General features: G+C 37.4%; 1 protein-coding gene across 2 annotated transcripts; it reads left to right on the top strand.

Moving 5' to 3' along the window:
• Positions 1-4747: 4747 nt before the first annotated feature.
• Positions 4748-7602, top strand: LOC134825149 (uncharacterized). Of its 2 annotated transcripts, XM_063837293.1 has the most exons (8): positions 4748-4823; positions 4923-5018; positions 5209-5306; positions 5644-5778; positions 5924-6000; positions 6137-6301; positions 6624-6823; positions 6959-7602. In XM_063837293.1, the coding sequence occupies exons 2-8, from the start codon at positions 4934-4936 to the stop codon at positions 7078-7080; spliced, it is 882 nt and encodes a 293-aa protein (XP_063693363.1). In that variant the 5' UTR covers positions 4748-4823; positions 4923-4933; the 3' UTR covers positions 7081-7602. The 2 variants fall into 2 exon arrangements, with proteins under 2 accessions (XP_063693363.1, XP_063693362.1); XM_063837292.1 differs by lacking the exon at positions 4748-4823 and having other exon boundaries at positions 4921-5018.
• The last annotated feature ends 6543 nt before the right edge of the window (positions 7603-14145 follow it).

Below are 14145 nucleotides of genomic sequence, written 5' to 3' on the forward strand. Positions count from 1 at the left end.
CAAGGGGCGTGTTTTCCCCAAAAAAGTCACAAAAAATTTCTAATAACAATTTTGTAAAAATTTTGCATGGGGGAGCGGCCCAGGGGGGACCTTGTACATTCTTATCGTTACTGGGTGGGTGTTGGGTCAGTTTAGTTGGGCGTGGTAAAAGTTGTCAGTTATCTGATTAACTGATTAGGCAATTAACTGATTAGGTAAACTTTAAAAAAGGTGGAAGGAACTAATTTAGCAAATTGCAAATTTGTTCTTTGTACGGGAAACTTTAACTGGAACCTTATTGTTGAGTTAGCCACCTGGTGGTCACCGTGAACCAACGGTTTCGGGGTCACGGTCCACGTGATCACTGAATTTATGCACTATGTATAATTTCTTCTACAATATTATACATATTTTAAAAGATTCTCTAGTATTTTCTAGAAGATTCGTAGGTAAAGTTCCTGAAAAACATGACGAAAAGGAAACAACTCACCTAGGAAACCGACCCAGATATCCGGTTCTGATTTCGGTCCGGTTTCAAACAATTTTGCCGGATATTTTCTTCAAAAAAAATGTTATTTCTAAATCTTGAATCGATATTTTTCGTCACATTTTTAACTCAAATCCTTAAAAAATCATAAGTATTTTGACTAGGTGCGGGACTTCGAAAAAACCGAAAAATATATTTTCGGCTCATAATGAACAGGGCATTAAGATTTTAAGGGGTCTGGTAGGATAATATGCCAATCGCATATTCAATATCATTTCTGATAATAACTTGTCTACTCCTTGTATACTTCTTGTTTACTCCTGGCTACCAAACGATACTGCTTGTTGGATTTGATATTTTGACCTATGTCTACTGCTAGGCCCTAAACAGCAAAACATCATCGGTGTGGTTTTGTATTGCTCTTAGGAATGCAGAACCTTATAAATTTATAAATTTTTCGGCAAGATCCGGTACATTCCGGCAGCCTTAATATTTTGCCCTTTTCTAACAACCGGTTCCGGTCCGGCAAAATCCGGCTGACCGGATAAATAGATTGATATCCGGCAGAAATCCGGTTCCAGCAGCCAAAAGCCCATTCCGGTCGGTTTTCCTAAACTCCCCCCTCCAGTTGAGAGAAGGTGTAGGCGAAACTCAATCAGCAATTCTTAAAACATCAGGTTCTACTCCTTTTATCTGAATAATTTTCCTGAGACGATGTGATGTTATTGGTGTGACCGTCATAGTTCATACCACGCGCGGCGGGTGTTGATGTCATACTACGTGGGTACCAAACTTGATCCATTTATTTTAGGGTCTGAATTATCGTGCGTTCTGCCTGAGCTTCTGGAACTGTTTCCTCATTTTCTCCTTCAATCGCAAAACAAAAACGGTAGTTTGAGAGAATTTGTATTTGTTTTTTATGCTTCATACCAGTTTTGAAAAAAAATTTCTAAATTTAATACGTTTTCAACATGTCATGTAAAGCTTTTTGATTACAAAATATGTTATAAAGCTTGTTTTTGGGAGGGAGATACACGTTGAATTGACTCAAGAGTAAGGGTACTCGACAATAAAGATCCACGAGACTATTTTAACATGCCTTTTAACCCGGCCGGATTTCGTTTACAATTGCTTGGCCAAAAATTCCTCTGAAACTGACCTGCTTGCTTTCGCTTCATAGGTCCCGTGAACATGGCGGCGAAGAAAACTGCTGCAACCGGCTAGTACTACGCGGGTGCGCGGGAACTTGGTGTGTTTCCTACCATCAGAAACAACGTCACACAACACACTAGGGGGGGGTGTAAACAAATTAATTAATTAAATTAATTAATAATTAAAATAAATTGTTATTATTGTTTACAAAACTAAAAACCACACTTTTGTCAACCACGATAATTTACAAAAGTGTCACAAATTAATTGCTTTTTTGGGACATGATTTATAATTGACTTATCATATCAATTAAAAAAACATTGATCACTTGTTCTTTCTGAGCTGGTTCTCTTGACGAGGGTAGCAAGCGCGTAATGCTGCGGCCCATAAACTGTAAAACCCATCTCTTTTTTCCTTCGCTGAACTTGTGGCCAATGATGTGTTCTCACAAGAAAAGCGTGGTCCAGAAGATGGTGTGTCCGAGGGAATGTGAGTTCCGGAGATGATGAATATCTCAAGGAACGTGCTGGTGCGCGATCCGTCAGGAAACGCGTAGGTTACCACAGCAAAGACTCGTGACCACTTTGACGGGATCGTTATAGACATTGGGCTGAAATGATGATTTAAGGGGGGGGGGTTCACCCCTGATTTTTTGTGATGAAACTTGGTTTCGAGATGCAGTTGACCAACAAAACTAGGACCAGTGACCAAACTTTTGAGGGGGTCCCGGACCCCCAACCCGCCCAACACGGTGGCACAGCGGGGCAGCCACGCCCATATTCGGTCCAAATCAGGCCCAATTTTAGCCAATACCCTGAACATGCCCAAACAACCCAGATTTTATGGTGCTCTACTTGTAGCTAGCAGTGGTCCCTGAAACTAGTATATGCAATTTTCATCAAGATTGGACAAAAAACTGACTGAGTTATGAGCAAAAAAACTATATGCCCATTTTTGGGCATACGCACTAAATTTGATCGATTTTGGCCATAAATTTGGTTTCAAAAAAATCAATATTTTGAATGAAACCTAACTTTATATGAAAGGTAAGCCAAAAACTACACATTTCATGATTATCAGCTCAATATCTACCTAACTGGGATTATGTGTTCAAATAATCGAAAAAAAATTAACAAAATTCGCCCATATCTCAGTTCGCGATATTTGCAAAAACTGACTTCGCTCAAAACAAATAGAACTCAATAGGGTTTTCATTATTTTTTTCATGAAATTCAGATCACGTAAGAAATTGTCTCATGACCTTAAGTTTTTGGGACAGAATTTTGAGTTAGGGCCTTTTAAAAAATTTGGAGGCCAAAATTCTGAAAAATGCCCGGCAAAATTTTTTAAAAATTGGCCGCCAAATTTTTTTAAAAAAAGCCCTAACTCAAAATTCTGTCCCAAAACTTTAAGGTCATGAGAAAAATTTCTACGTTGATTCTGAAAATTTCAATGAAAAAATATTGGAAACTCAAATTGAGTTTCTATTGTTTTTTGACCCGAAAGTCAGTTTTGCAAATTTTCGCGAACTGAGATATGGGCGTTTTTTTTTGTTAATTTTTTGCGATTATTTGAACACAGAACCCAAACAGTTAGGTAGATTATGAGCTGAAAAATCATAGAGAATGTGTTAGTTTGGCTTACCTTTCAAATATAAAATTTTTAGTTTCATTCAAAAAAATTTGATATTTGGACCAATTTATGGGCCAAAAAATCGATCAATTTAGTGCGTATGCCCAATATGGGCATATAGTTTTTAGCTCATAACTCAGTCATTTTTTCCATCTTGATGAAAACTTCATATAACGATTTTTAAAGGGGACCACTAGCTCCCAAGTTGAGCACCATAACCAGGGTTTTGGGCATGTTCAGGGTATTTGGCTAAATTGGGCCTGATTTGGAACCAAATATGGGCCGTGGCTGCCCCGCGGGGCACCTTTTTTGGCGGTTGGGGTCCGGGACCCCCTCAAAAGTTTGGTCACTGGTCCTAGTTTGTTGGTCAAACTGCTATCTCGAAACCAAGTTTCACAAAAAAATCAGGGTAAACCCCCCCCCCCCCCTTAAATCAAAAACATTTATAAAAAAAGTCAACACTTCATGAAAAATTATCAACAAAATATTTAATAAGACATTCTACAAAGATACAATTATTGTAATCTAACGATAAAAAAAAAAAATTTTCAAAATGGGTTGGATTTAAATTGTAACAAAAATCTAGAGCTTGTTAATTGCTATTTATGATTATTATTATCGTTGATATCTAAAAATACCCTGCAAAACCATAATAGTCGTAATTTTGATTTTTTTCATTTGTGTTTAATGTAAAAAGGTAAAAAAGTTCCTTGAAACAATCCAAACTTTGAATTCGAGGAACAAGCTTGGAGCAATTAAAAACATTCAGCACAATGTCCCCTTACGTAACTACGGTAAAAACTTTATTTTATCTTTTATAGCAGAATTTTCCTATAAGTAGGTTGTGCATCATACCAAGGTCCTATGTAAAGCCCTAATTTTAAGATTTCTGTCAAATTTAAGTGTCATACAATGGTCACTGCAATTCCGTTTAAATTCTACTAAATGATCAGATAAAACACTATTTCGTGGATGTTCCAGGATTTCTTCCATATTAAACCGCAGACACAGATAAACTCATCGCTAAATCATAGTTACATTCATTCAGACTAAACTGCCAAAAATAAATGACCTCACCTGAAAATCTATTTCTGTGGCAGTTTGTTCTTCAAATCTCGAGAAGATTCACGAGAATTTACTCACAAAAAACTTTCAACACTGATAATTACGGAGAGTATTAATACATCATATAGATCTAGCCTGGGGCAGATATATTCTCAGCTCTGTCTCGGCATCTCGAGTTACCGCAAAGCCGTTTGCTGAGTAGCATAGCAGAAAGAAATCTACCCAATCACGTAAGTTTGGGTTTTGTGCCAGCCAATCCTAGCCGTTACTAAAGTCACGTGGTTTTATACCCAGGATTAAAGATTAACTCTTTGCCATGGGCTTGATATTCCGTTTACTATTGTGTGGTGCGAATTGTTATCATTGCTATTGTTAAAACTGCTGTAAATCGTATATCTCTGTATCGACCTGATGTGACTAGAACTTTTTCCTCAATCTTCAGTCTTAACCGTTCATTTCGGTTAATTGTGTATTTTAGGTGATCTAAAAGTAGCTGCCTTTAATAAAGGTATATGAAATATTGCTATAATTTTTGTTGTACTTAAATAGTAAATAGTTCCTTCGTAAATAGTTCCTTCTCCGGTTTGTTCACAGTACCGAATTTCAGTGTAGACAATCATGAGTAGTGAACACGCTTGGATATCTGGTGGATGTCCTTTTAAAGGCAGGAGGATTGACTCACGAGGCAATATCAAATACAAAGGTAGGAAAATGTAACATTTCATAGGTGAAACGACATTACATTTTAAAAAGGTGAAAGTTTGAAATAAAGTAGCCTACATACTAGATCATATCAGATTACTAATAAGAAAGCTTTTCAAATATGTTTACTTAAGTTAAATTTGATGGAGTTTATGGAAAATAAAGCAAAGTATATATTTTTTATCTATCAGGTCACATGATAGTTTCAAGCCATGAGCTTCAGTTTGTTTTGGCAAAGCCCAAAGCAAAGAGTGGAAAAGTCATCGACAAAGAGCTATTTCCGCTGAAGGTTTACTAAATTATGAGTATGATATGTCATTAAAACAAAGTTATCAGTGAAACAATGTTATCACTTTTATGCTAATTTTATACAGTAATAATGAAAATATCTACAAAGAGAAGCAATTTAAGATAATTTTTGCATACTAGTCATACTGCAGATGGACTGATAGTTGACGGGGCAAAGGGGCACTCTTGCTATTCCCTTTCTTGTGCACCACAACAGCAACTATATATATATATGTAGGTCCTCTTATGAGTATCAATATTACTATCTTTAAGAATTATGAGATTGCAGGTTAACGGTAAAATGCCTCCCTAGCAGCTTACTGGAGTGTACTTGTCAGGATATTAAGAGTTATGGATGTCACGAGAACGTGCTGTCAGTGCGATTAGGAGGAGAGTCCGCAGAGATGGGAGAGTCGAACATGGTGTATTTTAAAATGAAAGAAGCAGTTGTTGTAAAAGAGATTATGGATCAGGTGCAATAAATTATACAGTATATTAGGTGATATATTCCAAAATTTCAAGTGTGATTCAACAGTGTGTGATTCAACAGTTCATGTTATTCCTCACCAGTATTTAAGTATATCAACATATCTGGCTTATCAAATGCTAACATTGCAGGTCATTGAAATGAAACGGAAACCAATGCCTCGAATGCCAAGCTTTGACCACGCTGGAGGATTCTATGACATGTCACCGTATGTGGTTACAGATATATAACTCATTATTTTATTATATATAGTAGACGGCGAAATGCTTAATAAGATTATACAGCAATTGAGTCTCAAAGTTGAGTGATGACGTTATACCATTCACAAAAATGCTAACTTTCAGGACCGCCTTTAAAGCTTTCCCTGGACAACAAGACCTCCAGAGAAAACCATCCCTACCACTACCATCATCTATGCAAAATAACATGAGCTATTATGATCCCTCTCAGATGGATCCCACTCAGTCGTCGCCACAACAATCTGATAACGTTTTTGATGGGTACAGCAGGTGAGGCTGCTTCAAGATACCTAATGATCATTATTTTTGTTCTGAAATTGTTTTTAAGGCTCAATTTACTTGTTTATTATTTTGGCGGCAATAGCAAAGTTGTGCAATTTACAAACTATTATTTAAAAGCTAGGAAAGATGAAGAGCATGGCCATCCTAAAATGTATTATAGACACAACTTATGATGCAAGATATGCTCTAAAGTCTAAAATGCTTATTACATGTTATTACTTATTGTAACAGAAATGAGAAATCTAAGTTAAGCAACAAAATATGGAATTAATACCAACAAAACAAAGCACTATAACAAGAATGCTTTCAGGGCCAAATTCACGCGATCAACTTCGACTGGATCTTCAGGTAGCAGCACTGGACCACTCTCAGGAAATTGTATACCTGGACATGAGAACCCAATATTTCAGTTCAGTCCTATTGTGTCACCAGTCCAGTATGCTCAAGTGGAGATACCTACTCAAAGACAATTTGTGGATCTGCCCTCCCCTACAGACCCCAGTAATCCAGGTAAAGCACAATTTAACTTGATTTGATATTTTGATTCGTGTTAACTATAGTATAAGTGTTGCCAGCTGTCAAGTTGTAGGTTAATGTGATGTATTATGAAAAAAATTCATAAAATTTATAGAACTTACCCTTAAGGAAAGAAAAAGCGCCCGTTCTTTAAGACAAGATCGCTACCAAAGTTTGGATACACAAAAGTTGATATTGACACAATGGAGGCATTGAGGGAAATAGAAAACAAAGAGAAGCAATCTGGGTAACACCAGGAGCTTGAGCTGATGGTTCTATTCAGAAAAAAATTAATTGTTTTAAACTGTTTGAGAAAGGATAGATTTTTAATTAGGCAGGGTTTTTTAATGATGGTGTCGACCATACTAACTGTGAAGAAACTGAACGAAAACTTCTGTATGAGAATTGACTGATTTTGTGATGTACATTACATTCTGATTTTGGATCACATATTCTAATATTGAGACATTTTATATTTAAGAGGCTGAAATTTGCACATGCAGACAATGGAAATAATCATATATCGTTTTACATAATATCAATACCTTGTGGAAAACAAGAACTTTGGGAGACACTTTTAACAAGCAAATAAGAAAGGTATTGAAAGCCCTAAAAGGTCTGGTTCAGTGACCAGTGTGACTCCCCATAGTGTGCTCGTTGCATGTAATATTGTGCTTTTGTTTAAACACATTGAATTTTATGTGGAGAACATTTGAGTTAATGTGTTTTTGAATCATTTTCACTCTTTTGAACTTAATTGATCTGAACAACAATATGAAGTGTTTTGATTAAAGAGTTTGATGAAACTATTTTTAGTCACAAGTCCTAAAATCCTACAAAGTTATACACATAATTTTGTGATAAAAAGCTAAAAATTACATAATTGATGTCAATAGGATAGGACTATTTAGATTAGACTGCATTTTATCGTTAACTTTCCGTTAATTAGACATAAAGAGAGTTTGCATGCAAAGAATGTCTATACATATTTTTACTTTGGGTAAGAAAGAAGATAACATCGCAGCAGTGGCTTTTCAAACCCTACGGACTTCTGCACTCTAACACTCTACTTTAAATAGTTTGCTAGCTTACACAATATCAGTCAGTGTTTTGATTTCTCTTGATTTTTATTGTAAACGATCCTGTGGAAACAAATTCGAAGGACTGTCAGGTACAATTAAGATATTCTGATCCTGCTTCTTCAATCAAAAATCACACAGCCATCCAAGCAGTGATTTTCGATCAAAATTCAGTTCGCTAATTTCGGGATACCACGAGGTCGAGCAACTACATGAGGAATAGATAGTATAAAGTTTTTAACCCGGTTTAAAAAACAGCAAATGTCCTATTATTTAAAGATAACTTTTTTTTTATGGGGGGGCCCCTCAACCCATGTTATAGTAAAATCTGGAGACAAAAACCCCCCCCCCCCCCCCCCCCCCCCACCCCCCATCAAAACTTTTTTTGCCAATTTAAAATGGTTTTCGTTTTAATATAGATTGTTGACCAGGATTTTAAAACATTGATACCAAAACTAAAACAACATATCAAAAAATAAAAATTTTTTAAAACCAGAAAGGTGGCGGCTCCGTTGGGAGGCGGCGCCTGGCAAAGTTTTTGTTGGTGTCCATATCGACGGACTTGTGGAGGGAGGGGGGGGGGACTTGGGGCCCCCGGCCCCCCCCAACTCCCCTCCCCCAAACTACGATTTGTAATTACACACCGGCCATGGGCCCCCCCCCCCCCACCTCCCATGTTTGTAATGTTGGGTCACAACTTCGCATGGCCCCCGACAGGCAAACCACAAAAACAAAAAAAACTAATAATAATGTTTGTGTAAACAAGACAACCAACAAACTTGTAAAGACGATCACTCCACCCCCCGCCGCTTGTAAAATCCATAACATCCCCGAATAAGTATTTTTCAAAAATTTTGCCAAAGAGGTCCCAGGAACCGACAAATCATATAAATACCCATGAAGTGGGATTTGCGCCCCTTGATGTGCCATTTGTACCCGTTTTTACAAATTAACTATGTTTAAAAACTGGCCCCGCCGGCATTATTTTCGTCAAAACGTACGATTTGGAAAACGACCAAACATCAAAAAATTTTTTTCCAACAAAAGGGATAATTGCGGTGCCTTTTCATTCGAAAACGTTTGAGTGAATAAAGAGCCCTTCATAGTTGTGCGATAAGAATAATTCGGAAAAACACTATTTACTAATCACAATTTCCTATTTTTTAAGAGCACCCAGCCACCAAACCAGAAAAAATGGGCGTCCCACAGACGCCCCTGGAACCGCTTTGCCCCCCTCTAACACGAAATGCCCCCCCACCCTCGCTTTTGTTGGGAAACAAGCGTTCGGTCCCCACGCCAAGTTACGACACGGTAAGACCCCTAACATGGAACGCCCTTCAATGGCCGCCCCTTCTGTTTTTAAAAACAATAAATTGAATAAAATACCCGGGGGTATGGGGTTATAAAAAAGAAACAATAAAACATAAACACGTCCACCCAAAAAAAACCTCCTGTAAAACGTTTCCCCAGGGCACTTTTAAATAAAAAAAATCCACCCAAAGCTGCAAAGCGCCCCTCCGATTAAAATTTAACAATTATAAATGTGTGCCCCATTACAAATGTAAATAAATAATTCATATTTTTTTTACTTTTGCGCGGCGTGGGCCTTTAGTTAAAAAAAAAGTATAAAAGTATTTTCAATGTTCCAATATTTGGTATTAAAACAATGTACCTTTTTTTTGATACAAATAAACCACAAAAAAAATTTGTATTCCCGATTGCACATAAACCTACGCCATTTTACCACTTTTTTATATTTTACCCTTACCTTCATTTGTTCAATTGGTCCACCAGGCAACTATTTGTTATTTATTGAATACGTTTACGTTATTTTTAAGAAGCCCCCCCCCCGCCCTGAATAGTATCAAAACTGAAATAATTACAAAACTTGGCCAAAACTTTTTTTCCTAATCGCAAGCCTCATTTACCCCTCTAGGTTTTAATCAAGGGAACTAATTTGCAAGTAAAATTTCAGTAAAAATAGGTCAGACATGTATATTTAAACTTGTGTGGGGCATTTTATCCCGTTTTTTGTATCAACGTGGTGGAACCCCCCCCCACAATACCCCTGTAGAGATTCTTTTCGACGATACAGGGAGAAGTGCCCCGCGCACTCGTGCGGCCCGGGGCGGGTCCCACCCAAAACAACGTAATGAACAATGCCTTTTCACATGAGATTTAAACTGCACCTGTTTATTCAATAATTAATAAACAGTCAAAAACTTACACTTTTTGCAAGTTGAGATCTAAAAAGCCGCACGTATTTTATATCATAGAAAAATAAATTTTGCAACAAACTTAACCTATATCTTATTATAAACATCCAGCCAGCCCCCATGGGTCAATTTAGCAAAAATTTATATAAAAAAATAATGATTATTTGGGAAATCAAATTATTTTAAATTTAAAAGCCACTCTACTACAACTCGAACCCTTGTAGCGCCGGCCCGCGAATCAAACTATTGGCCGCCGGCCCGGCCCTGCGCAATCAAAAAATAAATATTCCTCCTTCGCAACCACCTTTCACCCGTAAAATCGGCCACAAAAAAGGACTGGGCCCCACCACGCCCAAAGCCTGGGGAATGAATTTTGAACACAAATCGTGGAAAATTTTATCCAAGCACATCACTGACTGATTCCCCCCCCTCAACTTGAACCCTTTGTTATATAGCGGCCCCCACAATAATGGAAAACAATGCGCGCCAAATCCTATTTTTCGCAGGGCTTCGGCCCGGAACCCCCCACCTAATGGTTTTTCCATGCCACCTTAACCCAAGGGTGGTGGCCTTTTCCGCGCCAGTATGGGTTGGGCCGCCGGCTTGTTTTCACAAGTCAAGAAAAGCCCCGTTAGGCCCCGGTGCGGGGCGCGCCCAACGCAAAATCGCAAGGGCCCACTTTTTTCTTGGGAGAAAAGCCAACTTAATGGTGGCCAAAATTCTTTTGACGGATGTTTAACCTCTTTTTAAAATTTTCTTCGAAGTAGCGCGCCGCCGACTACTTTACTCCGAAATGGGGAAAAGTGGGCTTAAAAAGTAGCGCCGTCAAACCCCGAGGTCCCCCCCAAGAAGACCATAAACCAATGGTCCCCCCCCCCCCAAAATTTCAATCACTTCCACACTCCCCCGACCTATTTGAGTGAATTTTTAGAGCCCATTAGCGCCGACCGGCCCGATAACCATACAAAAATAAAATTTTTAATAACCCAAATTAACGCCCGCCCACACTGCGCACACCGCAAAAGATTATTTATAAAAATTTTAATGGGTTCCCCACCCAACACGACCTTGACTAAACGGGGTCCCCGAAAATTTAGACCATTGGTTTAATTGAAATTTTCCCCTGGGCCCCGGCAGGCCTGCGGGCTAAACATTCTCCCGTAGCCACGTGGCCCATAATCGAGAAAGGGGGCCCGTGCCCCATGGGAAAGAAATCGGCGCGCCCGCCATACTTCGAAGAAAATTTTAGAACGAGTAACATTTCCGTCCAACGTGCAAAACGGACCAAGAAAAATTGTTGAAGAAACGAATTAACGGTAAATGATTGACAACCGACCCCCTTTAAATATGCCCGTATAGTTTTAATTAAGCGATTAAAAAAGCGGTACTTTTTTGAAAATGGATTCAAAAAATAAAAACGCCCCCGCCCCCCCCCCCCCCCCCCCTAAATTAAGTTCATTTTCCTTTTTTCCTAATCCCTTACCTGGGGAAACCCCCAGGTTTTTTGACCCAATGTTTAATGGGCCCCCGGGCCTACCTTCGAAGGAAAAATTTAGAAACGACAGATTAAAAAAAAAAACAACATCCGTACCCCCCCCAAGAACCCCCAGGCCTTATTATATTATAAAGTTTCAATAATCCCGAATAGAGATTAATGGCTGAAAATGAACAGCGAAGCGCCCCGCCCCAGATAAATTTCTAATTGGTCCTTTTCCCCCTTAATAATAAAGCATTATTATCGGGGTCCTCCGGACGAAGTTTTCCCATTAAAGTCGGTTAAAAAATGGTAAAATACGCTTAAATTTTTACAAAAATTTACACAAGCCTTTTAACTTCTTCGAACTAAAACGTTTTTTTTTTTTTGTTTATTATCAAATTTAGAACTACTAACACTAGCTCCCTGAGGGCAAAAGCCCCCGGTGGTCCCTCCCAGTATATAACACAACGGTCAAAAGCCCCCTTATAAATAATACCTTATAATCTATTTATCACTTAAACCTGGTATTTTGTTGGTTAAAAAGTTTTTTAATTCAGTAAAAATTATGGTGGCAAAGGATTTGGTTTTTTTGTTGAAAATAATTTTCCTGCCCGTTAAGAAAACCACCTATTTTCCTATCCAAATAGCAAGGTTTTTTAATAAACAAAAAGAAAAAACTTACTCATAATCAGTACAAGCCCCCCGAATAGTAGAATAAACCAATTTTAATTTTAACTTTTAATTAAAAAACAAAGGATACACAAATCGTTTTCTGGACTCTAGAATTTCCAGTTGAAATTGTAAAAAAAAGGGTTTTTACAAAGAAAAAAGACAAAAGAATGGAAGAAAAAACCGTACCCCTAATTGTTTGCCCCAAAACAAATCCCTGCTGCTCCTCCCCCGTTCCCCCCCCCACGTCCTCAAATAATTTACTCGCAATTAAAAAAAAAATAAAAAAAGCGCACATACTTAAAATTAAGACCCATATATAAAAAAAAGTTGTCTTGAACAGCCAAAATATTAAATTGGTTACCAAACTTTGTTCGCCCCGGTATAAATTTTAATCCCTTTAAAACCGATTTAAAGCAGCTCAAAGATAATACCCCTTAATTGATAACTAACCCTCACTAAAACAAAACAAGAAAATACATGCTACGAACTTAGCTGTAAGTTCAGGAAATTCTATCATGTTGTTTATTTTTTTTATTGATTGAAAAATATGTAGAAAAATTTTGGCTTGATAACGGTTAGGTTTAAAGCCCCTTGCCTAAATTGTGGTTTTAACAAATGCTAAAAAGCAGGAAAATTTAGACCGGAAATGGATTATTTATTTAGCCTTACAATACCTCGCCTTAACAAACAAACCATTTTGTATTTTTAGTGTATAAAACAAAAAGCCTCCCTAAAACCAATGATGCCCTAAGGTTTTACGTCCCCCCGCCATAATGGGATTCAAACAGGCTAAAAATAACCATGTATTACCATATTAACCTTTAGCGAAAATCAAGTCCTCAATCTCAACCAATACACCTGTATAAAAAGACACAATGAAATAAATAATCGGGACTTAATTATTATACTATTATAAAATAATTCCCCCCCTCAAACCTTTTAAATACCAAAAATATATAAAGCCAATTGGAAATTAATAATTAAACACATATTATACATTAACTTTTTAAACGCAATTGAAAAAATGGTAAAAAAAGACGCCCTTTTGGTTGGGATTTAGTAGCCCAACAGTTTTTTTTTTTTTAATTAACGTGCCATCAACCTTTTTAAATTATTTGAAAGTCCCACCACCGCTATCGCCCTCTTTAATCTCCACTCTCCGTAAACCTAAGCAAATATCAAAAACCTGGAATGTAAAAATGTATAACGCAACTTTACGGAGGAAACTAAAAAAAATTTCGCATAAATTTACTAAAAGTGCGTAATTTTTAATGTAAAATTTAAGGTTTAGCACAGAGCCAACAAAATTATTAGTAATTAAAAACAAAACGGAAATCCCTCGCGCTGTAAGTTTCCAACTGCCATTTTATCACAGAAATTAAACGGTGGTAATATCCCCCAAACAGCCGGCCTTTGTTTTTCCGGGTCAGTAATGAATAGAAACATTATGTTTTTAGTATTTTCCCAGTTATTTTGAAGGGCGGCTATTTCAAACAAAACCCCCCCCCCCAGGAAAACCCCGGGGACATTTTCCATTGTGGTTATTTAAAAAAATAATGAACTTTATTATGAAAAACGAATTTTTTGTTATTTTGTGCCAAAAACAAATCGAAAGTCCAGTTTTTCATTGAAGAAATCGAAAAACTAGGGCGCCCATAAGAAAAGAATTACCAATAATCTTATATCCCTAAAAAAAGGAGACGGGTTTTTTATTTTTTTTAAGAAAAAAAACCTCTTTACCCACCACACAAACTGCCATACCATTTTTTCCACATCCCCTGAAATCTCAACACCAAAAACCCACTCAACCACGACCCCACACCTCGGACACGGAACACCATTAAAACCCCCTGTTTAGAAAAACACACTGAA

Source organism: Bolinopsis microptera, chromosome 13 (assembly GCF_026151205.1).
Source record: "Bolinopsis microptera isolate Bmic1 chromosome 13, MBARI_Bmic_1.0, whole genome shotgun sequence".
In the NCBI taxonomy this organism is placed as follows: domain Eukaryota; kingdom Metazoa; phylum Ctenophora; class Tentaculata; order Lobata; family Bolinopsidae; genus Bolinopsis; species Bolinopsis microptera.